Here is a 24,561-nt window from a genome sequence, read left to right as displayed (position 1 = left end):
CCAGGGGTGGTGCCACCCACAGTGGGCTGAGTCCTCCCACATCAACAACTAATCAAGAAAATACCCCAACAGACATGCCCACAGGTCAATCTGATAGAGGGAAGTCCTCAACTGAGGTTCCTTCTTCCCAGATGACAAAGTTGACAAAAACTAACCAGAGCAACCTCCTCAGTGGTGTCAGTGGCTGTTGGGTGAGTGTTCAAAACAGCTTTGGGAGGCAGTTCCAAATCACACCCCCAGGCCCTGGTAGCTCTTCTGGACCCAAGCTGGTGTCTTTATCTCCCTAATACTAAGCAGTTGCTAACAACTGCTGCTCAGCTCTTTCAGGGTTCTAGCTGTCGCATTCTTCTAGTTTTCTTGGGGAGTCAACCACACATGTACAGTTTGGGTCTCTGGACATTTAACATCTCACAACTTGTTTCTTCATGATTCCCATTTCTTTGATTTTTCCCATTGATTTTGTAAGCCCAGACTCTGACATGTAACTCTTTGATCCACCATCTTGAAACTTGTTCCTTTTTTTAAAAAAAAAAAAGATTTACTTTATTTTCTGTCTATGAGTGTTGTGCCTGCATGTATATATGCACATGCATCATGTTCATTCCTGATACCCAAGGAGGTCAAAAGAGAGCATTGGATCCCCTGGAACCGGAGTTGTAAATGGTTATGAGACTCCATGTGGGTGCTGGGAACTGAATCCAGGTCCTCCGCAACATTTTCCAAACGCCCATGGACCCACAACCCTGAGCAAAACTCTTGGGGGAATAAAGAGGCAAGCTTGGTCCTAGGCCTCAGGAAGCCACCTGAGAGAGCCACACACGAAAGCTCTAAGGATGATAGGCAGCATGCTTACCAGGTACAGAGTCCTGCCTTTAATCAGAGCCCAGGAGGAGGAAGAAGAAGAAGAGGAAGAGGAGGAGGAGGAAGAGGAGGAGGAGGAGGAGGCGGAGGAAGAGGAAGAAGAAGAAGAAGAAGAAGAAGAAGAAGAAGAAGAAGAAGAAGAAGAAGAAGAAGAAGAAGAAGAAGAAGAAGAAGAAGAAAAGAGGGAGAGAAGAGAAGAGGAGGAGGGTGGAAGGGAAGAAAGATGATGTTCTGAGGCACCAGCTCTGTGCAGAACTGCCACCTCACAGTTCTCCCAGACACACACGTGGCACAGCCAAGCATCACACCCTCCCACTCAGTCTCTGTGTTTCTAGAAAATTCCCGAACTAGGTAGCACTTGGGAGTGTGAGATTCCACGGGAATAACACTTTAAATAGCGTTGAGAACTTCAGCATTCTAACGAGTCACAAGTTAGCAACACAGTTACACCTCCAGGACCCCTTCAGAGCTGCTGTGACATCTGCAGAGATGTCGTTCTGAAGATCCTGAGTCGGCAGCTTGACAGAAGAGGGATTTTAGGAGAGAATGGATGGCATCAGTCTCAGTGACATTAAGATGGCCACTGCGGGGCCTCACAATATAACCCACTTAAGGGCACATGCTCCTTTCCTGCCCTGTAAGAGGAACCCAGCAGCTTGCACCAGATTCTTGTTTCTGAGGCACGGCATCCTTACGCAGTCCATTCTGGCTCTTAATAGGAGTTCTAGTGTTTTTGTCCTGAACCCCCTGTAGTTGTTTTGTGTAATCCACTCAGGAAACCATCCACACCAGCGATCTAGAGAGGAGAATTCTAACTGAGCTGGGGTTGATCATGATGGGATGCAAAAGGGTAGGGAAACTGATCAGAGGTGAAGGGGAAAAAAACGAGTTTGGGCATCTGGTGGGGTTGGGGAGGAGAGAGAAAGAGCCCAAAAATACTTCTAAGTATTTCCTCCAGCAAAGCTGCTGGAAATGGGTGTCCACAGGCATCTAGGATAGCAGCGTCAGGGTGGGCTAAACCACTTTACTCTTTTGGAAATATTAGTGTGAGCCATTGAAAGAAGCAAATGAAAGTGGGTGGCGGGTCAAACCCACACCTCCCCCCCACCGCGGGACAGAGTTAGAACCTGCTGTCAGTCCCACGGGTGGCCATAAATTTGACCCATGTTCTACCACAAGAGGCTTTGCTCCATTATGCCAGCCATCACTGGAAGGAGATGTAGCTCCCCTGGACTCTTTCCACTACAGTCCAAGAGAGATCTTTCTAGCCTTTGCTGGTGGAGGACAGTAGAGGAGGCAGGGATAGGACCACATGATGACTCAGTGAACCCAGCTTAATCCCTCTGACCACTCATGCTAACCTCTCCCTCAGAAGCCCTGAGTCCTCACACAGAATGGACCAGACCCCTTGTAACTTCCAAGGCCCCTGCAGGGGTTACCCAGTGAACAAAGAGACCCAGAGTGAGAAACTCGATAGGCTTCAGCTATTCATTGGCCTTTATAAGAGCTGCCCTGGTCCCCTTTCCTGGATCCTTTCTAAGGTGGCATTTGTGTTTAAGGAGGACATCAGAGGGGGTCTTGAAGATGAACATTGTAGCCCCGGATGTCCTTAGATCTTTGAGGTGTCTTCTCTCACTACTCTGAATCAATCTGCTGATGCTATTGTGTGGGACAGGAGAGCGCTGCTGGGAGAAGGTTGCTCTCAGAATAAAAGGGCCAGACTCCTGGGGTGCCAGGTGGGCCGGGCTGAGGATCTAAGGTAGAGGGAATGGTGTTAGGTATCAGGCAGGCTTAACCCAGAAGGAAGATGCTGAAATTTGGAACTGGCTTTGGGTAATGAGCACCCCACATTTCCTTCGCCTTGAGAGGGTAGCACCAGGTTTGTGTCCTTTATGGCTGTGCCTAAGAACCTGGCCAAGCAGCTGACAGACTGCAGGTGCAGAGCAGGTGTACGTGAAGGAGCAGGTTTGGGGGATACATCCTTCGCCGACATGGGGTCACCTCAATGCACCTCTGCTAGAGAGATGATGAGCTGCCCCCAGCTGGCCTGGGCAAAGAAAGATAATGCCCTTGACTTCTAGCAGGATTACATCACTAAGGTGTATGGGGCCCCACATGGTACAAAGACGGCATAGGTGACTCGGCCAACAGGTCTCTCCCCTGTGCCTACAGTGTGCCAAGCAGTGCACCAGCTGGGTCTATTCACTCCCTGAGCAAAGTGACCAGAATCCCTCACTCCTCACAAATCACTCCGTTCCTCGCCTTTTCCCTGGCAAATGCTTCCAAACCCTCCCTGTCACTGAGGGGTCTGCTTCTTGTCCCCTTCAGTTTCCACGTGGTGTTTCTAATGCTCACACCCTGTGGTCATACAGCTCGGGCTGGAAACACATTAGAAAGTTAACCATGTTGATCCCAGTGAGGACAAGGCTGCCACCAGGGACTTCTGAAGGTTAGTCCTTTTTTTCTAGGCCATCCTCCCTGCGGTCCTCCCCCCAAGTCCAACCACCTTGAATTTAACCCAAACTTCGGAGATCCCAATGCCTTTCCCAGCCTGAACTTTTACAGGTGCCCTGTCTAGTAAAAAACAGTCCATGGAGCACCAACGGAGACAAGGCAGGGCAGGACTTGGTTCACTTTGCCTAGCCCCCCTCCCCCCCAGCAGCCTTCTGTTCTCCCTAGTGGTGCCCATAGACAGGTTCAGAGCGAAAGTTTGCACTGGAAGTGGGGAAGATGCCTGGACCTTTCTCAGAAGCTGGAGACGCACTAGTCAAGTGGCCAGTTGGGGGCAGACAGCAGGCGATGTAAGCAGAAAGACAGACAGAAGAGAGCCCTATACTACTGCGTACTCCCACAGGACGGATCCGAGAGCCCAGAGTGCTGGGAGGACACTAGTACCTGGGCTGCCATCTGAAGGCACCTGGACCTGATCCCCGAGCAAGACTCTCACTCCCTGGGATAGACTTTTATCTCAACTGGCTGAGATAAGGTTGCCATAATCTGGTCCCATTCCTCAGTGCCAACTCTTCCAGGCCATCCAATCCTCTGAAAGTTTTTGTATGATCCCAGCAGAGGTTACCACTCAGCTCCCCACTGTTCCAAGCCATTTGCTTTCTACAGCTCACCCCTGAGCAAAACCAACAGCCCCTGGTCTCACAGTATCTCTCATGCCCAGATCTGTGTTCTGGTATTCCAATAAATACATCGCCTCCACAATTTGCTACTTCTAGGTCCTTGCCGGCCCCTATGTGGGAGGTTCATTTGTGAGTCTCTGCTACTTTTAATATTCTCTGCCTCTGCCTTAGCCCCGAGTGCCCCCTGCCCTGTCACCCGCGCGTCTCTGTCTCCCCAGCTTTCTCGTCGCCTCCGCTTCAGCATCTCCATCACCACCCTGCGTTTCTGTGTCCCAACTCGCAGTCTCCAGGGTACCCGCATAGCCCAGTGGTCCTGGACCCGGCCTCCCGCGTCCCCCCGCGTCCCCAGCCCCGCGCCGCTGACGCCATGACGCCGCGGCGGAGCGAGGGGCGGAGCAGGCGGGAGGGCGAGCGCGGCTCAGAGACCGGTCCCGCAGCAGCTGTGCACCGCGGCTGATGGACATGGGTACGCAGGGATCGGGGCGCAAGCGGCTCCCCAACCGGGAGCGGCTGACGGCAGAGGACGACGCTCTGAACCAGATCGCGCGCGAGGTGAGCGAGGCGCGGTCACAGCTGTCAGTGTCCCTCGTGGTCCCCAGCCGTCCTTAGCGGTCCCCAGTGGCCTCGCTCTGGGCCCGGCCCCATGGGGCAGAAGCGCTGGGCCCCGGCTCCCATCTAAGGCCTGCGGACTACTCGGCGCCCGCCACAGGCCAGTGGCGCTGCTGCCCTCAACCCAAGTCCTTGGTCCTTGTGGGCCGCTAGTCCCAGGGACTGGCTGAACCGGGCCACCAGGAGATCAAGGTAGCAGGGTCCCAGTCCAATGGGGACCCAGTGCCCCTCATTGTACCGGGAAAGAAGTTAGACCGACCCTGCTGACCAGTGGCGGCTCCAGAAGCCACATGGCCTTGCTGAAATGGCCCCAATTGGTTGGTGACCATTGCCACCATAGGGGGTAACTTCGGGGTCCCGTGTCTAGACCATCCTGAAAGCAAACCAGGGAATGATTGGAGGCTTGGTAAAGTTTCCTGGACAGTTTATTACAACGGCAAACCCGTTTTTTAATGAACTTCTCATGTGGCAAAGGAGGGCACATGGGTGTGCGTGTCTGCACAAACGCCCCGTTTTCTCCCATAAAGATGCAACCTTCAGGCTGCAACAGCATGCGTGACACGTGGAAAGACTAGAACAAACTGGTGATAGCCTCTCTGGGGGAGGGGCCGACTGGTTAAGAGGAAGGTGGACAAAGGAATCGGAGACATTTCTATGGCTTTTCTGTTCCTTTTGGGTTGAGAGTCCTATGCACATACTGACTTAAAAGAAAAAAAAAGTCGGTGCAGGTGAAATCCGGGCTCCTCCTATCTCTTCTGCTCAGGTTATGAAGGAGAGTTAGCCTACATATTATTTCCACGTGGAAAAGCATCCCAACAATTTAGGCTGCGGTTATATTGGACTGGTAGTGGCTGGGATCTGCCCAGGACTGGCTCTTCCGCTTGGTAGTCTGGAATACCTGACTTCACGTTTGCTGGTATGTGGATCCGTGTTTGCAGATCACTGAGCTGAGAAACGGTTTTCTCTGTACAAGATAGAAGAGGGCTTTTCAACAAACTCCTATCCATCCCCTGAAGCCCACTGTACAAACTCTGTCCTCTGTGAGACTTTTTGACACTTAGCTCTCCCATGTCACCCTAGGCATAGGTCCCCGCTGTACCTGGTGCAGTTGGCAGAATGTGCTGAGGTTACCTGCAGTTGGTTACCTGTAAGAGGTGTTATCCAGGCAATCAGTATCTTACACCAAGGGCTCATTAGACAGGTGGACAGTAGGTGATTAATGGTGTTGGTTACAGTACCTTTTTTGGCTGTAGTTAGATTCTTGGTTATAACAGTCTCTTACATGGGTATGTGACCACACAGCAAACAAGTGTCCCTGGGAGGGCCAGAGTGCCCCACAAATCTCTGTGATTGCAGGACAAAGGAATGAGAAGATTGGGAGTCCCATAAGCCAGTCTCTTATCGGCTAGTTGTTATAAAAATAGATTGGAAGCAGGGGCCAGGGAATGGTTCTGCCTTGCATCCAGGGCGCTGCAGTCAGCAGTTATAAAGACAGGCAGGAGTCAGACCTGAACTTCCAGACAGAACGGACCACTCTGTACAAACTGTGCTGGTCTAGAAAAGCTGTGCTCCCCAGCCCCCTCTCAACCCTGTTTTCATCTCTGAAGGAGGGACCGCAAAGGAACAGCGGGCAAAGTATATCCAACCAACTTGGGAAATGAGTGCAGCCCCCGCGGACCCCAAACCTCCAGTGAAAGTCAGCCACAGATGTGGCCCTTCCCAAACCTAGTGGCAGTCATTGAAGAGATTGCAGGGAGCAGGTGATGCTGTCTGCTCTGCAATTGAATTCTGTTGCCCAACTGTGAAATTAAATTGGTATTCAGAAGGCAATTATCTATTCCCTCAGTTTTTAAGCATTCTTATGAACAGTAGCCAAATCGTCTCAGGTTTGGAACTTTACTGTTCACTCTTTAATCCATGACATGTTAACCAACCGCCTGTCCTAAACACCAGAGTGAGGAGAGAAACTGGCAAGGATTTGGATCAAAAATGAGTCTGGCAAGATGAGTAGAATTCTCCTGTGATCCTATCACCAAGGAGTCTAAGCTGGGAGGATCCAGAATTGGAGGCCAGTGTGGGCTACACAGTGAGACTCTATCTACAGGTTGGGATCTGTAGATCCACAGTGCCCGGAGAAGACATGATCTGATCGGAAGGGCGTGGAAGGGCCGGAGAGTTCAGAGTGAGAGGGATTCCAGTTAGCAGATGGGATCAGAAGCTGCTTCCTAGAGGAAATGGCATTTTGAGTTCCTGAAGGATGTGTCTACCAGCCAGATGGTTTGGCTGCCAGGACAAAAACCCTGACACTTGACCTAGACAAGGGACGCATACCCATAATGCACAGAAACCTCAGGGGAGGCAGTATTCCCCTCCTGCCGCCGCTGGTGTCTCAACACTGCAGGCTCCTGTATGCTGGACCCATCCACAGACAGAAGTGCTGTGCGGGAGTTCACTGGCCTCAGGCTCAACAAAAGGGATCATCCCAGGTTGTCCCCCTAAACTGTGCTGTCTCCTCTGCCTGCCTCTCTCCACATAGCTAGAAGCAGAGGTTCTCTGAAGAACCTCCACAGGTCTCTCTGTCTCTCCTCCTCCAAATTCCAAGACCACAGATTGCTGTCTTCCTGTGAAGTCCCTGTGGCAAAAGGAGACAGGACTACCCGTGCCTGACCTGGAGCTGGGGAGGGCCAGCTTGCCTTGAATTCTTTGGGACGTTGTACAGGACTAAATGGTGGTGGGGTAGTTATGAAATTGGCAGGGGGCAGGTTGTCTTCAGGAAGACCCTTGGAGATTCTGGGCCAAGGTCATCAGGAGGCCTGAGCCATAGGGACAGGGGACCCACCCAGTGGAGTGAAATAGGAGTTCAGTTCTCTTGGGGGTTTGAAGTTTTCTGCAAAAAGAGGAGAGCCTTTGAATGCCCCGTTCACAGCCTGCCTTGTCTCTCCGTGTCCACAGGTCCTATCTGGCTCTAACCCAGCAAGTAGACAGGTTCATTTAATATGCCTCTGGCACATCAGCATTGATTGGATCATCATTGGGAGGTAGAATTCTAACATTATGCTGGGGAAAGGGGGCTGCCAGCACTCCTCAGACATCAAGACATGGCCTGCTTTCTGGCAGAAACATGGGAAGGCTGGGAGTGCCAGGTTTCAGATCTGGGCAAAGGTGCTTCTGAAGTTCTCAGATGATAAATCTCAAGGCCGAGTCTCCCCTCCTCCCACGTGGGACCTTCTGCCAGGGACTTTGGGAGTGCCTGGATTTCCCCTTCAGCACGCTGCCCCAGGCTGTTTGGTGTCCTTTTCAGGCCTTTCCTGCCACAGCCACAGCAGCTGACTTCATCTGGGTTGTCTATCATGAGCTGAGGGAGGCATCTTCTTGGGTGGTGAGTTGGTCCCTCCCTCTGTGGCCCACAAGGGATGCCTTTCCTCATTCAACAGGGCAGGGCAGGAAGGGGGGGACAGTCCATAATTGCCCCTGAAGCCTCTTGTCCAAGGAATCCACTCTAAGTGAATCCTCCTGGCATATGGTCCAGGAGCACTGGATGTTAAAAGCTCAGAGCCAGTCCCTAACTTCACCTTCACTGGAGCAAAGCTCCTGGCGTGTGGCAGGAAAGGACCCCCAGTCCCAGCAGGGCTCCTGGGAGAGGCAGCCTGCAGCCATTATTAGTTCACACACGTGAGAACAGAGAATGTCACTCTCCCATTCTGGTGACTTGCTACTGTGGGCTCACAGCAAGATCAGGCTGGCCGTATGTGTGTATGTACACCCTGATGAGCCCATGCGCCATCTTGCTTACCTCTAGAGCTCTTGCAGGAAACCATAAGCAGCCACATGCCTGACGTAAGCTCTTCTTCTGGGGATCCTGTTGTGAACACCACATCTGTACCGGGCAATCCTATGAAGATAGTCCTTCCACATGCTCTCGCCTTATCATCCTCCCCAGTAGACCTTGGAACTCAGCCCTGAAGTGAGCCTGCCTCTGCGCCTTCTCAAACCTCGAGGCCGTTGAGATTGTGTTGGGTGTGCTCATGGGGTTAGCCCATTTGAGACCCTTTCCCTCTACTGCCTTTAGCATCAAGCTGGCCTGGTTTTCTTGGGTTGACGGGTCTGGGAGGGATTCAGCTACCATGACATACTCCTGGCCTCTGTCATAGTCCTCAGGCCCCATCTCCCACTGTGGCAGCACCATGAAGCCAGCTACTGCCTGAATGTGACAAAAAAGAAGAGGTCCTTTGTGCTATTCAGCCCCTTCCCTAGAGCCATCAACTTTGTGCCTTCATTTTCCAAGACTGGTCAGCTGATAAAAACCTAATGGACACTGGCTGGCTGTGCCATCCATGGTGGCTAGTCTTTCGCTGTCAGGGAGTGATGGTACCTCACCTTCCCTAGGGTGGGGAAACATGATGGCTGTTCATTATTCAATGTGGAGAACTTCCCCGCCTCAAATACTAATGAAGCCACCCTGGGTGGCCTTCCTAAGAGAGACATTGCTCTGGGGGATGGGTGTTGTCTGTGAGGTGTTATGAATGGCAGAACAGGAGTTCCTGGGCCTGTGAGCTTTCACTGTTGTGATTGCCAAGAGATGGAGGAGGCTAGAGAGGATTCAGAGCCTTGGCTGGACAGCCCTGCTGTCTCTAGTGGCCTCTGGGCCCCACCCACAGCTATTTCTATCAGAGCCAGCTGTCTCTTCCTCCATCTGTGGGGAGTCTGGGTGATTCCTGGCTCCAGGCTCAGGGTGGGGATTTTTCTATGAAAGGATGAAGAGACTAGGGTGGATGATGGAGACCACGGCTCTGGACTGTAGATCCCATCAGAGTGTGGGGCACAAAAGGAAGAAGAGGGAACACAATGAGCCAGGCATTCTCAGGAGTTTGATCCCACAAGTGTGCCGAGTCCCATCAGAAAAGTAGAACATTTGACACCCATCCAATATTTCATTGCAGAAGACATCCTACAGTCTGGACAGCTTCACCTGTGTCTGGAACAGCTGTCCCCAGCTGACCTGTGAGCTCTCAGTGTAGGCTTTCATGAGGCAGATACTGCCTTCCTATGTTCCAGGCCTTCTTTGCTCAATCTTTTTTTTTTGTTTGTTTGTTTTTCTTTTTGTTTTTTTTTTTTTTGTTTTTTTTTGTTTTTCGAGACAGGGTTTCTCTGTGGCTTTGGAGCCTGTCCTGGAACTAGCTTTGTAGACCAGGCTGGTCTCGAACTCACAGAGATCCGCCTGCCTCTGCCTCTTCTTTGCTCAATCTTAACAGCTGTAAAAATTTCATTTTTATTCTAGCAAACTAATGTGTGATTTTACCTTAGCCATGTTCTCAGGTCATGATCCACATAGTTCTTTTAATCATTTTTAAAATATAAGGTTTTTTTTAAAAGATTTTATTTATTATGTATACAGTGTTTTGTCTGCATGTACACCTGCAGGTCAGAAGAGGGTACCAGATCTCATAGATGGTTGTGAGCCACCATGTGGTTGCTGGGTCTTGAACTCAGGACCTCTGGAAGAACAGACACTCCTCTTAACCTCTGAGCCATCTCTCCAGCCCTAAAGTATAAGGTTTTTTTTAAAAAAATGTATATATTTGTGTGTACCTGTGTGAGTTTATGTGCCTCATATGCATATAGGAGGCCAGAAAGCATTAGATCCCCTGGAACTGGAATTCCGGGCAGTTGTGAACCACCATAAAGGGTGCTGGGAACCAAACCCAGGTCCTTTGCAAAAGGCTGAGCTATCTCTCTGTTTCTAGAGCTGTCCTTTTAATACTTGGCAGACCCTGACCCTTTCCTGGTGGGAGCTCTCCCGTGGCTTTCTTACCTCACAGTGAGTGTTGATTTGAAAGCATGAATAATCAACTCAAGAGTCACCAGTGCTGCCTCGGTGTCACAGTGGGGACAGAAATCAAAGTACTGCCCCTTGGCATCATTCAACCACGAGCCAGTCCAGGTTTCTGTTCTCCAGTCCAGGTTTCTGTTCTCTTCTTTGCTCCCTCTGTGTCTTCTGTTCTCCCTGACTGCCTGTTGTAAGAGTCTGAATCTGTGTCTGTGTCTAGGTGACTCACAGAGGGCCCTGCTCTGTCTTTTATTGAACAGCACAGAAAGCATCCCATAGGGGAGGAGTGAGGGGCACGTCACAGAAGTCTCTAGCTGAATTTACCAGGAATTGAGCCACAGACTCCAGCTGACCCCAACTAACAGACAGTATCACCAACAGAATTATTTATCAAACAATACATATATAAATGTGTGCTACATTAATGGTGGATATTCAGCTTATAAGATTCTTTTCAACCTATATTTGCTGGTTTTTAGCAAGGGTTATCATAGTGCACACATTGCTCTCTGGGTCAGGGGCATGGAAGAATACATAATTTAAGATTACAGGTATGCAGTCATTGGCTTTGGTTGTGACAGCTGGTGATGACATGGGAAACCCAAGGCAAGTAAGGTTGCTCATTACATTGTTTCCTAAAAGGTAGGTTAAAGGGACAAGCTAAGCAGACAGTAGAATAGCAATCTTGAGTCTTACTTGACCTCAAGATATGTGTACTGAGTGGTTTTGTGTGTCAACTTGACACAAGCTAGAGTCATCAGAGGAAGGAACCTTAGCTGAGAAATGCCTCCTTGCGATCCAGCTGTAAGGCAATTTCTCATTTAGCGATCAATGGAGGACAGCTCAGACCATGGTGGGCGGCGCCATCTCTGGGCTGCTGGTCCTGGGTTCTATAACAGGCTGAACAAGTAAGTCTTGTGGGAGAGCAAGCCAGTAAGCAGCACCCCTCTGTGGTCTCTGCATCAGCTCCTGCCTCAGGGAAGCTACCCTGGTTGAGTTCCTGTCCTGACTTCCTTCAGCAATGAATAGCAATGCTAAAGTGTAAGCCATATAAACCTGTTCCTCCCCTGCTGGCCCCAAACTGGCCGAGATCTGCCTGCCTCTGTCTCCCAAGTGCCACCACCAGCCAGCTCAAGGTATACTATTAATTGGCTGTGAGGTCCAGCAGAAGTTCCAGTTTCTGGAATATAGGAGATATTTTCATAAATACTGCATTGCCACAGCCCTGTAAAAGACAATATTTTAAAGGATCCGTAAGTCCCTGAATGCTCTGGTGAGTATCATCATTTTCCCAAATATTATGCGTGTAAATAGATAGTCTATTATGGGTGGTGGTGGCGCACGCCTTTAATCTCAGCACTTGGGAGGCAGAGGCAGGCAGATTTCTGTGAGTTCAAGGTCAGCCTGGTCTACAGAGTGAGTTCTAAGGCATCTAGAGCTACTTACACACAGAGAAACCTCGTCTCATATATATATATATATATATATATATATATATATATATATATATATATATACTCTGTTGATTTGTTGATTTATCAAGTTTAGATGTTGTCTGTTGGCTTTCTGGGTTGAAGAATCAGAGTGAGTATCTACAGACCCAAATCGGGCCTCTCTGTATCCCCCATATCCTCATCCTGTATTTCCATGTTATGGGTTAAATAACATGCTCACTGGAGCAATGACAGGTGGTTAAGGGTGTGGACACGAGAGTCAGGTTTCATGGGTTCAAATCTGTCCGCTAGTCATGGTCAAAGCAAATTACATAAGCCCCTGGGCCTCCTCATACATACAGTAGGGAGATGATAATAGTCCACTTCCCATGAGGTGGTTGTGAGGGCAGATAAAAGATGTCATGTAAAGATCTCAGAACAACGGTCAAGTGCACACAGTTGGCGTTCAGGCAAGGCCAGTGGAGGTGACTGTGCTGCCTCCTACAAATCACTGTGGCGGGGGAAGCCAACTCATACAGAGTTGCTCACCTGTTCACGTATCTGATCTGTAATTCTTCAGTCTTAACTCTTTATGCTCCATTTTGTAATATAATTAGAAAGTCAGATCATCATGCAATTCCATTTATTACCCACAACCCATCCAGTCAGGTCTGGGAGCCCCAGCCTTTGCCCACCCCAGTACCCACTCCCCTTTTACAGCTCTGAAGGATCCTTTTGCCCTTTCCGGTGGAGGGGTTGAGTCCCTGTTTCCTGGATTGTACATTATCTTTCTTGGATCAAAACTTGACTTGTTGGAACACATGCATTTCAATTGCTTTCTGAACAAGAATACCTTTTCCAAATATTTACACACCTAAAAAAGTCTTCTACCCTCCCACTTGATTGATAGTTTGGTTATATAGAGAGATCTGGGTTAAAAATAAGTTTCTAAAGAATGTCAAAGATTTCTCTGTGTCCTTTGAAGCGGTGCCCAATTGATATTGTTGGTCGAAAAGAGCCCTGCGCAGGAGAAGGTGGCCCCCCGTCTTCTGTGGGGGGAAGGCTGCAGTTTGCTGACAGAGTCCCAGCAGAGGGGTGTGGGAATTAGTGTTGGCAGGTCTGCCAAGGATTTGCCTGTGTTCCCTGATAAGTCAGCAAATCAATGTGGAAAAGGAAAATTAAAAGCGAACTTCTACCGTCCTCTCAACATTTCTTCCTGGTTTATTCTAGCATTTGGGGGTTGTTCTGAGAAGGTTAGTGCTGTTCATAGTTTCGGTGCTATAACCTGCTTTTATTCTCTGGGTCCAAAGGCAGTCACTTTATTCTTAGTATCCTGGGCTTTTCTCATATGTATTGAACACGACAGGCTTCATTCAATCTGGAAAGGGTGGCTCTCCAGTTCTGAGGTTTCTGGTGTTCCCACTACCAGCTCTCTCTTCTAGGCATGCCTATTGTTACACAGATCTTTCTCCCCCCCCCCCCCCCGCCCTACTTCTGTCTTTGTTAGATTGTCTGGGAGAGTATTCAACTGAATCCACTCCTACTAAATATGCCTAAACTACATTGAATTTTAATTTCTGGAAGCATCCCCCCTGCTCCTCATCCCCTTTCTTTGTGATTCTTCATTTTGAAACGTGTTTTATTGTGTATTTATTTTTATTTATCCATTTATTTGGAGACAAGGTCCCATTATGTAGCTCTAACTGGCCTGTGACTTGCTGTGTGGATCTGCTTTGAACTCACAGAAAACGGCTTGCCTCTACCTCCCAAGTGAGGGGATTAAAAGTCTGTGCCACTATGCTTGAATCACGTTTATTTTATACGTGTGTGCATATGTGTGCAGGCGTGTACATCCATGGTACATAGATGGAGGTCAAAGGATAACTGGTCGGAGTCACTTCTCTCCTTCCACCACGTGAGTTCCAGGGGTGACCCTCGGGTTGTCAGTCTTGGAACAAGTATCTTTACCCACTGAGCCATCTAGCCAGCCCTCTTTTTTTTTTTAATCTCTCTGTCTGTCTGTCTATCTGTCTCCCCCACACACACATGCTCAGCGCTTTACTATGTCGTCTAGGCTGGTCTTGAACTCACTATCCTCCTGCAACACAGATAAACTGCTAATTAGTTTGTCTTTGCCAATAGAAAAATAAAATGCCAAATTGGGTGAGAGATGAGAATTTTACGAAAACCTAAGATTTTTTGAGTTGGATGATGGGGACACATACAACCCTTGAAAAGTAGATGCAGGAGAATTGCTACAAGTTCAAGGCCATTTTGGGTTACATAGCAAGTAATGGGATGACCATGGCTATCTATCAAGACCTTGTCAAAAGAAGAAAGAAAAAAAGAAAGAAAAAAAGAAAGAAGGAAGGAAGGAAGGAAGGAAGGAAGGAAGGAAGGAAGGAAGGAAGGAAGGAAGGAAGAGAAAATTAAAGAAAGGAAGAAAAGGGACAGGAAGGAGAGGAGAGGAGAGGAGAGGAGAGGAGAGGAGAGGAGAGGAGAGGAGAGGAGAGAGAAAAAGGAAAACCCAACAAAACAAAAATAGATTTTTCTGACTTCGGGCATCAAGAACCTTTCACTCATTCATTGGTTTGTCAAGTTCCCTAGGACCTGAGATACACCTTGTATAAAACAAACACCCGGGGAATTGGGTAGGCAGAATGTGATCTGGTCTTGGCCGTGGATAAACTCTCAGGTCAGCAGCATGTGAGAGCCAAGAACAGTCAGCATCGTTCTGGGCTCTGTCAGGATTTCCGCTTCATTCTCGGGGTGATTCACATAGCAGCGCTGACCCTGCTAATATAAACAACACCAGGGGCTCACACATTCTGCCTTTCATCCCTGTTCATGCCACACTGCCACCCTCGTCCTGGATTTCTTTTATTCTTTTTTGGTTTTGGTTTTCAAGACAGGGCTTCTCTGTATAGCCTTGGCTCTCCTGGAACTCAATCTGTAGACCAGGCTGTCCTCAAACTCACAGAGATCCTCCTGCCTCTGCCTCTGCCTCCCGAGTGCTGGGACTAAAGATGTGCACCGCCACCGCCCGGTGATTTCTTTTATTGCTACTTTCCACCTTCTTCTATGGCATCCCTCAGGCATATGGAAAGAAATAGCAGTATTTAGACTGATAGTCCTGGAAGTAGGGTTCCCGTGTAGACTGAGTAGGGAACATGGCCATCCCATGGACCCCGAGATGCTTCTCACTACCTGTGGAACATGAGCTGGCTGTCAGTGCACCCTGGCCTGTGGGGCATCCTGTTGTGGTGGAATTGTCTGTGACTCTGCAAGGTATTATAAGAGCCACCATCCTCGAGGTCACTGTTGAGCAATTGTAGTGTGGCCGTGCAGCTGAGGACCTTCATTCTCAATTGTTTTAAAACTAACTGAAGTAGTTACACAGGTAGCAGCCACTGTGTTGGTATAGGCCAAGCTCTGGAGCAGTGGTTTATCCTTTATGGCGCTATATTACAATAGGCACATGCCATAATTTGAAATACCGATTGAGTTTTCTCAAACCATGCATCACTCATGGTCTGGCACTGAAGTGGAGAGGAATGGTGATGCAGGTGAAGGGGTAGCCTGCGGTGGGACTGTGCCTGAAGCACGCCTGGGGGAAGGGCACAGCAGTCTTCATCCCTTCCCTTTGTCTGTGAAAGAGAGATGGTACTGCCAGGTAGTGGTGGTCTATGTGACGTATGTGTGGGATATGTGATAGAGGATGTTTTGTGGCCTTTAGCAGGTACTACTGAAAGAGCTGTGGACAGTTCCTGCCGCAAGTGGCTCAGGGAGAGCATCAGGAGGCCTTGGTGCTTTGAGTCCAGTTGAGATGTAGCCAGGGATCCAGGGTCAGGGCTGACAAGCTTCCTCCTAGGTGAAGGGATAGGGTGGTGTGAGAGAGAGAGGACAGAGAGGAAGGATGGGAAAGAAATTACAAGGAAGATAACCACCGATCAGGAAGAGACTTGCAGGTGGCATAAAGGACTGGTTAAATGAACTCGCGGTGAAGATGCTAATGGCTGTGGCGTTGCTTGTTTGTGATGGAGTATCACTACATCACCCAGGATGCAAGATGACCTTGAACTCAAGATCTTCTTCCTTCAGAATGCTGGGATTACAGGCATGCACCACTGCTTCTGGCTTCGTGGCTGTGGTTTAACTGCATAGATAGATAGATAGATAGATAGATAGATAGATAGATAGATAGATAGATAGATAGATAGATAGACAGACACACAAGTTTGTATATGCAGATACACACACACAGTTAGTGTCCACACACCTATGGACTTCCCTGGCTCAGAGTATCGGAGCTGGGGACTGCTATGAGTTGCATATGAAAATGGGGCTGATATTTTGAAGGGTTGGTCCTTGGCTGATGGGGTATTTTGAACGGTTCTAGAAACTTTAGGATATGGTGCCTAGCTGAAGGAATAGACCAATGGGGTGTGTCTCCAGAGACTGTACTTTGTCTGAGGGCCTTCCTCTGTCTTTTAGTCTCTGTTGGTGGCCTGATATGAGGTAGGATGCCTTGGCCACACGGTCCCACCACCATAGTCTTCGACCTCACCATGACCCAGGATCAACAGCTCCAAGGTCCATGGACTGAGTCCCTTAGGTTGTGTGTGTCAGGTGTCTAGTCTTAGTGACAAAAGATGAGATATTGTTCTTTGCACAAAGGACCCCTGTGTTTAGCATCACTTTGGTCTCTTGGTTCTCAATTCAAGTCAGCAGAAGGATGCACACAGGCTTTCCTAGTGCTCCATCCTTTCATAACCTAGGAGAGTGCCTGTCTTGGGTGACTTCCTGAAGACCTGGCCCCTGCAGGCTGGACTGTTCACAGCTGTTTATCTTTGGGCTTATCTGACCTCCGAGAAGCTACTAAATTACCTCCCTATTTTTAACCCATGCCTCTATCCAGCTGGAGTGGTTGCCACATGGGTTGAAATTAGGTAATGGCCTTCCATGCTGTTTCAGTTTTCCGTATCTTCTTTCATACTTTCGTTTTAGGTTGGGGGTTCCTCAGCCTGGACGCTATTGGCTCTGGGGACCTGATGATACCGTGGAAGGCTCAACAACATCCCTAGTTTCTGATCAGCAGATGCCAATAACTCCCACCTCCTTGGTGGGGAGGAGGGAACATGTTTCCAGACATTGTCAGATGGCTCCTGGGGAGGAGAACACTGATTTAGGCATTGCACCACCCTTCCTCCCCCCCACCCCCGCCTCTGCTGAGTCTGTGCCTTGAGCACAGAACCACTGGCCTCCGCTATGGAAGCCTAGACATTCCACTCGGACTCCGTCAGGGTGAGCTGCTGTTCTCTGGGGCAGGCACAAAGCCTAGCCTATTTTTGGTATTTCCTCCATTGGACCTCCTGGAAAGCCGTAGAGAGGGGACCATTGCCTCCAAGGTGGAGAGGAGGTTGGGCAGTTCGAGAAGATAGCTGCCGATTCTGGAAGTAGAGGTCTCCATGGCAAATTTGATGGCACTTGCCTGTGTTCCCGAAATGCGGTAGCATTGTCTGTGGGGGCTGCTGTAACAATACATCACAGGCTGAGTTGTAGTAGCACAGATGCTGGCTGCTCACAGACCCGGATGCCACAGGTTCAAGATCAAGGCACAGTCAGGCACAACCTTGGTCTGCTTTGTCAGCTGCCCACCTGAAATCCAGCTATGACATCAAAGGGAAAATGGGACACATCCCAACTCAGTGTGACATGTGAGGGGTGGCTGGGGGCCACTAATACTCCGGCCAGATTAACAGGGCAAAGATATTGGGCAACAAATGATCAATGGCATCCATCTTTCCATGGGATTAAAATTATCCCCATACCTCCTACAAAGCCACATAGCTAAGCTTCTTAAAATAGATGCTGGGTCACTGTTTGGCTCAGGGTCCCCTCCCCATCACCCTTGGGTCCTTGCAGCTCCTATTGTGGCACCTTCCTGACATCTCCATTATTCCCAGAATGCACTGTGCAGCCTCCATCCGCTTTTTCTGTTGGCTAAGAGGCATTCATTTCCAAGGGAGGTTACAAGCCTCTGTCCAAGTCCGTGCATCGGTGGATGGCGTAGCTTTGCTGGATAGCCCATTCTTAATCCTCTCAGCTCCCCAGCTCTCAGCACGCTCAGAAAGTGCAGTCTCTCTGCCCCGTAGCCTTCTCAGAGTTCACCAGCAAAGTTCACCCCAGAGACCACAGCTGTCCCTGTGGCCAAGACCTTGGGCTGTTTCCACTGTGAGAACTTTTCATCATAACTCCCCAGCCCAGAAGCATCTTCTGAGAGGTTCCCTGAGTCATTCCGAGTCTTTCTTGGAAGGTGCAGCCTTGACTGTCAACATTGGGCTCTGTGGTTCCCACACTCCAGTTTTGCCATCCCTGGTGAGGCCACAGGGTCCCTGAGCCCCACTGTGCTCACCCGAGGGATAGAAGCTGTGATAACATCATGGCACATGTGAGCTGATGTGAATGTCAGACCTGGGATGAGCCTGCTGTCAGTGCACACATGCTCTGTGGGGGAGGTCTCCTTACACACCCTCTGAAACTACATAGGACATCATGCCAGGCACAAACATATGTGTGCAATGGTCACCTGTGCTTAAAGAGGTAGAGGCCTGACTCCTGCCCCCCAGTTCATAATGCTTCTCAAGACTGACCCCAAGGGGCTGGAGAAATGGCTCAGGGATTAAGAGCACTGACTGCTCTTCCAGAGGACCTGGGTTCAATTCCCAACACCCACATGGCAGCTCACAACTGTCTGAAAATCCAGTTCCAGAGGATCTGACACCTTCACACCAATGCACATAAAATAAAGATAAATAAATCATAAAAAAATTTAAAAAATACTATTTTCAAAAAAGACTGACTCCAAGCTCCTAGTTCCCCTTGAGACTCCAGGCTCTAGCATCCAGGTTCTCCCTCGGGCTCCAGGCTAAAGGTTCTATCTAGGACCCAGGCCCCACTACTTCAGCTTCCAAGCACCAGGTTCTGCTCTAGACTCCTTCAAGACTCCAAGCTTTAGGTTTCAGGTTCTCCTTTAGTGTTAGCTCCAGGCTCCAGGCTGTTTGACTGGGTTGCTGGAAGGCATCATTGAGGTGGGCTACCAGCCACCTATTTGCCTCCCAGAATTCACATGGATGCAGAAGGAAATATATTTAGGCTGACACACATTGGGTCCTAAAAGGCCCCCAAAGGTTTCAGGCTCAACTATGACTGTTGCTGAGTATGAGGATATGGCGCAGCATGCTCATTGGCTCGGGAGGCTACACTGATTTTGTTTTTGTTTTGCTTTGTTTTTGACATAGGGTCTCTCTACATATCCCTAGCTGTCTTGGAACTCATTATGCAGATCAGTCTGGCCGTGAACTCACAGAGATTCCCCTGCCTCAGCCTCCCAAGTGCTGGGACTACAGGCACGCACCACCCCTACCCAGCTCGCATTGCTCCCTATAAAGCACATTCTCTAGGCCTCTTTGACAATGCTGTCGTTTTCCCCTATGGCTGAAGACCCAGCACAGGATGGCCCTCAGAAGAGGAGGGACTAGTTGGAAGTGTGGTCGGAAGCACCAAAGCCATGTACAGATTGTTTGTGTATGGCCTTCTCTAGCTTTAGAAGCCCTGGTCCATTCAGGTCCATATGGAGACAGGGAAGAAATGGATTGGGGTTACCATTTTCATGGCAACCACAGATGCCCAGGAACATTGGGATTATACCAGGTTGTCAGGGAAGGGCCTCGGTTAGGCTGGAGGGACTGTCCCCAGCCTACTCAGACCTCCAAGGAATGTCTCCAGTCTTCAGTGTTACCCTGTAGGACCCTTTCTCCTATGTGGGTGCCCAGTCTTTACATGAGGAAGAAGAAAGCATGAGCCATGTGTTACATATGAGAGCCACAGGGTCCCTGCCGCCCACAAACCAGAGCCTAACACACAGGGGCTTGTTCTCTCTCTCTCTCTCTCTCTCTCTCTCTCTCTCTCTCTCTCTCTCTTCCACCCTCCTTCTCTTTCCCCTTCGCTCCCTTCTCTCCCTTCTCTCTTGTATGATACAGATGTAAATCGCATATCAAAACCATATGTTCCTCATGGGATGGAGTTGCGAGCGTGTCTGTTAGCTCGCCCCACCCCTCAGGTGTGGCTGCCACAGGACCTCTCTGAAGCAGTGACTGGAAAGTTGCTTAGCCCCTCTCTGAAAGCAAAACCTGTTGCAATGGAGCCTGGAGACATGACTTCCACTTCTGACCCAGTGATCCTCAAACTGTGGCCTCCAGACACAGGGTCTCCCTCAGCTGGAAGCAGCTAGAAATGCTGGGTGGGGCGGTGCCTATGCTAGTACACCTGTTGGGTGTGGGGAGCCTGCCTATCAGGGCTCTCTGCTTGGGGTGATGGAAGACCGGCGTCATCCTGTCTTTCCACTGAACAGTGCAGCCTCTTGCTCAGCGATGCATTCAATTGTGATTCTTGCTTTGACCGTACATAAATCCAAGGCTACCAAAAGCTTCCTATTGAGGAGCTGCCCATCACAGCACCTTTCCATGGTGGACTCAGATGGAGGCCCCGGATGCTGAGTTCCTTGGTGGGCAGTGAGAGAATAAATACCTGAATGAACGAGTGGTCGTAGCTTTACTTCAAAGTAACATTTGAAGGATTGACTTCTTTTCTTCTTTCCTTTTTTTTCCTCTCTCTTCAAAAGTCTTTTTGAGACAGAGTTTCTCTGTGTTACATATAGCCCTGGCTGTTCTGAAACTCACTCTGTAGACCAGGCTAGCCTCAAACTCATAGAGATCCCCCAGCCTCTGCCTCCTGAGTTCATGGATTAAAAGCGAGAAGTCTACTTCTTAAGAACCAGCAGTGTGCCGGGCAACAGTGGTGCGCACCTTCAGTGCCAGCACTTGCGAGGCAGAGGCAGGTAGATCTCTGTGAGTCTAAGGCCAGTAGCCTTGTCTACAGAGCAAATTCCAGGACAGCCAAGGAAATCCTGTCTCAAAAAAATAGCAAAAATAAAAACAAAACCAAAAAGAACCAACTGTGTATCATTTGTATGTATGTAGCTGAAAATTCCTCAAGTGCCCAAGGGTAGCAGGAATCCAGCTGTGTTGGTTCTGAGCTTTGGTTCACTGCACTTTGGCTTGTGATTTGTGACCTCATCCATTTCCATGTGACTAGACAGAGGGGACAATTACAGCAAGACACGAAACCCTTTTCCTGTCCACTCCTACAGTTCTTCCCCTCTCTGGTGCCCCATTTCCACAGCTTCCTCCCTGGCATTGGCCCAATGGCTTCCTTGTAATGTTGCCCAGGGGGGAAAATCTTTCCAACAATCCAGGGGAGGGGCCTGTGACCTCACTGGGGGCTGCGTGGGCGATCGGGTTGCCTTGCACACTGCCAGTGTACTGAGATCCCACACCCTAAAAGGGCATTCATTGTGTCCAGGAAGGCTCTGCCTCCGATGGTGGCGCTCACCCAGGGGCTGAAGTCATTTGGATCCTGTGTTGAACATTCTCCTGTGTGGCTGCCCTGCTGGGGCGAAGCCCTTGAATTGCAAGAATTTCAACGTATTAATAGGCCCTGCCAGGTGCAATAAATAGCTGCTTGTGCCCGACCTTCACCTCAAACAGTGCTGCATTTCTGAGAAGCCCTGTGCAGCCCTGGAGTTACAGAACACAAAGGGAGAGTTTTCCTGAGCTAGAGGCAGGCGGCAGTGGGCTGGGACCCTCAGCTAAAACCGAAAAATGAGTAAGATGTTGAAGATGTGTCTCAGGAAAGCAGAAAATCACTTAGGCTAATCTCTTCCATTCCCACATAGTGCTGGAGATGGAACCCTGGGCCTCTTGGCACAAGAGACAAGGTTTTGTCCTCAAGTCTTAGCCTTAACCCTCAGCCTGGTCTTCGATGCAAAGCGTAAGCTATTTTTGACAAGATGGATTTTCTTCTTCTTCTTCTTCTTCTTCTTCTTCTTCTTCTTCTTCTTCTTCTTCTTCTTCTTCTTCTCCTTCTTTAAAAAAAAAAAGCTGTTCTAGTCCCCTTTTTATCTGAGGTAGAACACTGATTAAAAAAGAGAAAAGGTTTCTGCTGGCTCACAGTCTTCAGGGTCTCAGTCTCTAGTCCTCTGGTCCCGTGGATTCTCAGCCTGTTTCAAGGGAGACAGCATAACAGACAGGCACGGCGGAGAGGCTCTGCCTCACTCATAAGAGTCAGGGAGCATGGGCTGGGAGAGAAAGGCACTAGGGATAAGACGAACCCCTTCCTGAGACCTACTTCTTCCAAGTAGGCTCCACCTCCTAGTGCTCGTCACTTCCCAATAATGCATCAAGTTGCGAATCCATGGCTGGGGAGATGACTCGGTCCGTAAAATTCCATGTGAGTGCCAGGCTCCCCCACTGTAAAATGAGTGTCCCTCTCCCAACCCTGTTTCTTGGAAGCAGGTTACCCAGCCAGTGTCAGTTCTGGAAAGAAAAGATAGGCTCACATCTTAGTAGTGTGTTTAGGATGCTTAAAGGGAAATCCTAGAGGCTGTGCCAAGGGCCTGTGCCACCCTAAAGCATTTGCCAGTGAATCTGTGGTAGCAATTTATTCACTTTCCTCAGTGTTGGGAATTGAACTCACTTGTGCATAGGAGGAAAGCGCTCTGCCACTGAGCTATATTCCCAGCTCTCACTTACTTATTTTTGAGACAAGATCTGGCTGCTATGTAGCCCAGGCTTCCCTCCAACTTGCAGCCATCCTCCTGTCTCCGCCTCCCAAGGGCTGAGATGTGACATGCACCAGAGCACCGCTATGTTCAGCTGCATGTAATTCTGTGTTGCTTTTGTTTCTTTAGTGTCAGTGGCAAACGTGGGTTATCTGGTATCACCAAAGAGTTTGAGGGGGAGTTGTGGGAAGCCCTGGAAGGCCACTTCTGGACTTGGCTCTCAGCCCTGACCGCTTATCCTCATTCCTCCTAGCTGGGCTGTGAATGAGACTCTGGGTCTCACCAACTCCTTGGAGGCCTCTGCTCACCACTGAGATCTTGGATTCCCAGACTCCTTCCTGCCCACGCTGTTTCTTGCTCATCACCCTGACCCCCAGCCAGCAGCAGGGAAGGGAGAACTCCCAGCAGCTCCATTCTTTAGCTTCTGCTTCTGCCTCTGCAATAACAGGGAACTGTGCTTCCCAACACTCAGGGCAAGAGTGTTGCCTTGGCAGGTCGTTTTTGTTGACTTCATCTTCTTCAAGGGGCGTGGCGGGTCACTGTTTGAATGAAGGTCATCTCTAATGATCGGAAACACTGACAGCTGCCTTGACCTTCCCTCATTGTCACTTAGTAATCTCCTCATTTACTCGCTCAGCCTGAGATGATGGAACTTTCAGGTTCCAAAAGCACAAGTGTGCCATTGAAGGGATGCTGCTGGCTTTCCTGTTGACCGTGCTGGGGATGGAACTCAGGCCAGGCAAGTGTTCACCTCAGATACGCACACACTCCCGTATGCAAGCATTTCTTGGTAGGTCACATTCAAAAAGAGCTGTGCCTGGTGGTGGTGGCACGGGCCTTTAATCCCAGCACTTAGGAGGCAGACTTGGGAGGATCTCTGTGAGTTCAAGGCCAGCCTGGTCTACAGAGCAAGTTCTGGGACAGCCAAGGCTACACAAAGAAACCCTGTCTAGAAAAACAAAAACAAAAGAAAAGGAAGAAAAAGAGCCCTAAAGGCAGAGAATGAATACCTTTGTGAGCCACAGCTCATTATTCGGTGTACACTCTTAAAAAATATTGTTTCTTGCTTCTTGCTGTTAAAATGAGTGAAGACAGCAGCATAGTATGGTGGCTCGTGCTTATAATCACAGCAGGAGGATTACTGCTGAATTTGGGGCCAACCTAGGCTTTCTAGAAAGTTCCTTGTGGGTGTGGGTTACAGACTGAGATCCTGCCTACAAAACAAAACAAAACCAGAGACAAAGGAATGACTCAGTAGGTAAAGAAAGGCACCTGCCACCTGCCGCTCAACCTGGTCATTTGAATTTGATCCCCCGGATTCATGTGATGGAAGAAGGGAGTAGACTCCTACAAGTTGACCTCCAACCTCCAAATGCCCCCTTACAAGTAAATAGACACATACATACATACATGATTAAATAAATAAATTAATTAATTAATAATAAACAAATGTGATTTTGTAAGGGACTGGCAAGATGGCTCAGTGGGTAAAGGCACTTGCTGCCAAACCTGACTCCCTGGGTTCAAGTCCCAGGACCCACATGGCAAAGGAAGAGGACCAGCTCCGAGTTATCCTCTGGCTTCCGCAGGCAGGCTATGGTATCTGCACGCTCTCATGTGCAATCTCCCGTGGGCATGCACATGCACACACTCGGAAAAATGCTGAAAAAAGTTCAAAACTCAGACAGGGAATAAAGAAGACTGCAAGGGAAAGTTGTGTGGGAAGGAGGAACAATGGAGCTTTTCCTAAATAGTGGTGAGCAGTGGATGAGAGAGCCCAGAAAGTGCAGAGAGGCCTCAGAGAGCACACACTGGGTGGCAGAGACTGCACTGTCTCCCTGTAAAATGTGCCTGGGGCCTTCCAGGTACCAGGCATGCTCAACATGGAGCCCCTCGTGCCAGCCCTGGGCCTCACTCATTGGAGCCGCTTTCCTTTATCTTAGCTCTGTTTCCCCCGGAAAGAGTCCCAGGAGATAGGATAGCAGACAGAAGAGAAAGTGATTCTATCTACTGAGAGGG

The 24,561-nt window shown here is 49.4% G+C and overlaps 1 protein-coding gene across 15 annotated transcripts in view; it reads left to right on the top strand.

Annotated features, from left to right (window-relative positions):
• Positions 1–4,393: 4,393 nt before the first annotated feature.
• Lrrfip1 (LRR binding FLII interacting protein 1) overlaps positions 4,394–24,561 on the top strand; it is a 130,722-nt gene continuing 110,554 nt past the window's right edge. For all 15 annotated transcript variants that reach the window (XM_057754033.1, XM_057754023.1, XM_057754016.1 and 12 more), the window contains exon 1: positions 4,394–4,544. In XM_057754033.1, coding sequence (XP_057610016.1) covers positions 4,449–4,544 — 96 coding nt within the window. In that variant the 5' untranslated portion in view covers positions 4,394–4,448. The remainder of the gene's footprint in view (positions 4,545–24,561) is intronic.

Source organism: Chionomys nivalis, chromosome 2 (assembly GCF_950005125.1).
Source record: "Chionomys nivalis chromosome 2, mChiNiv1.1, whole genome shotgun sequence".
NCBI lineage: Eukaryota > Metazoa > Chordata > Mammalia > Rodentia > Cricetidae > Chionomys > Chionomys nivalis.
The sequence above is the reverse complement of the archived record's forward strand: the minus strand, read 5'-3'. Positions and strand labels throughout refer to the sequence as shown.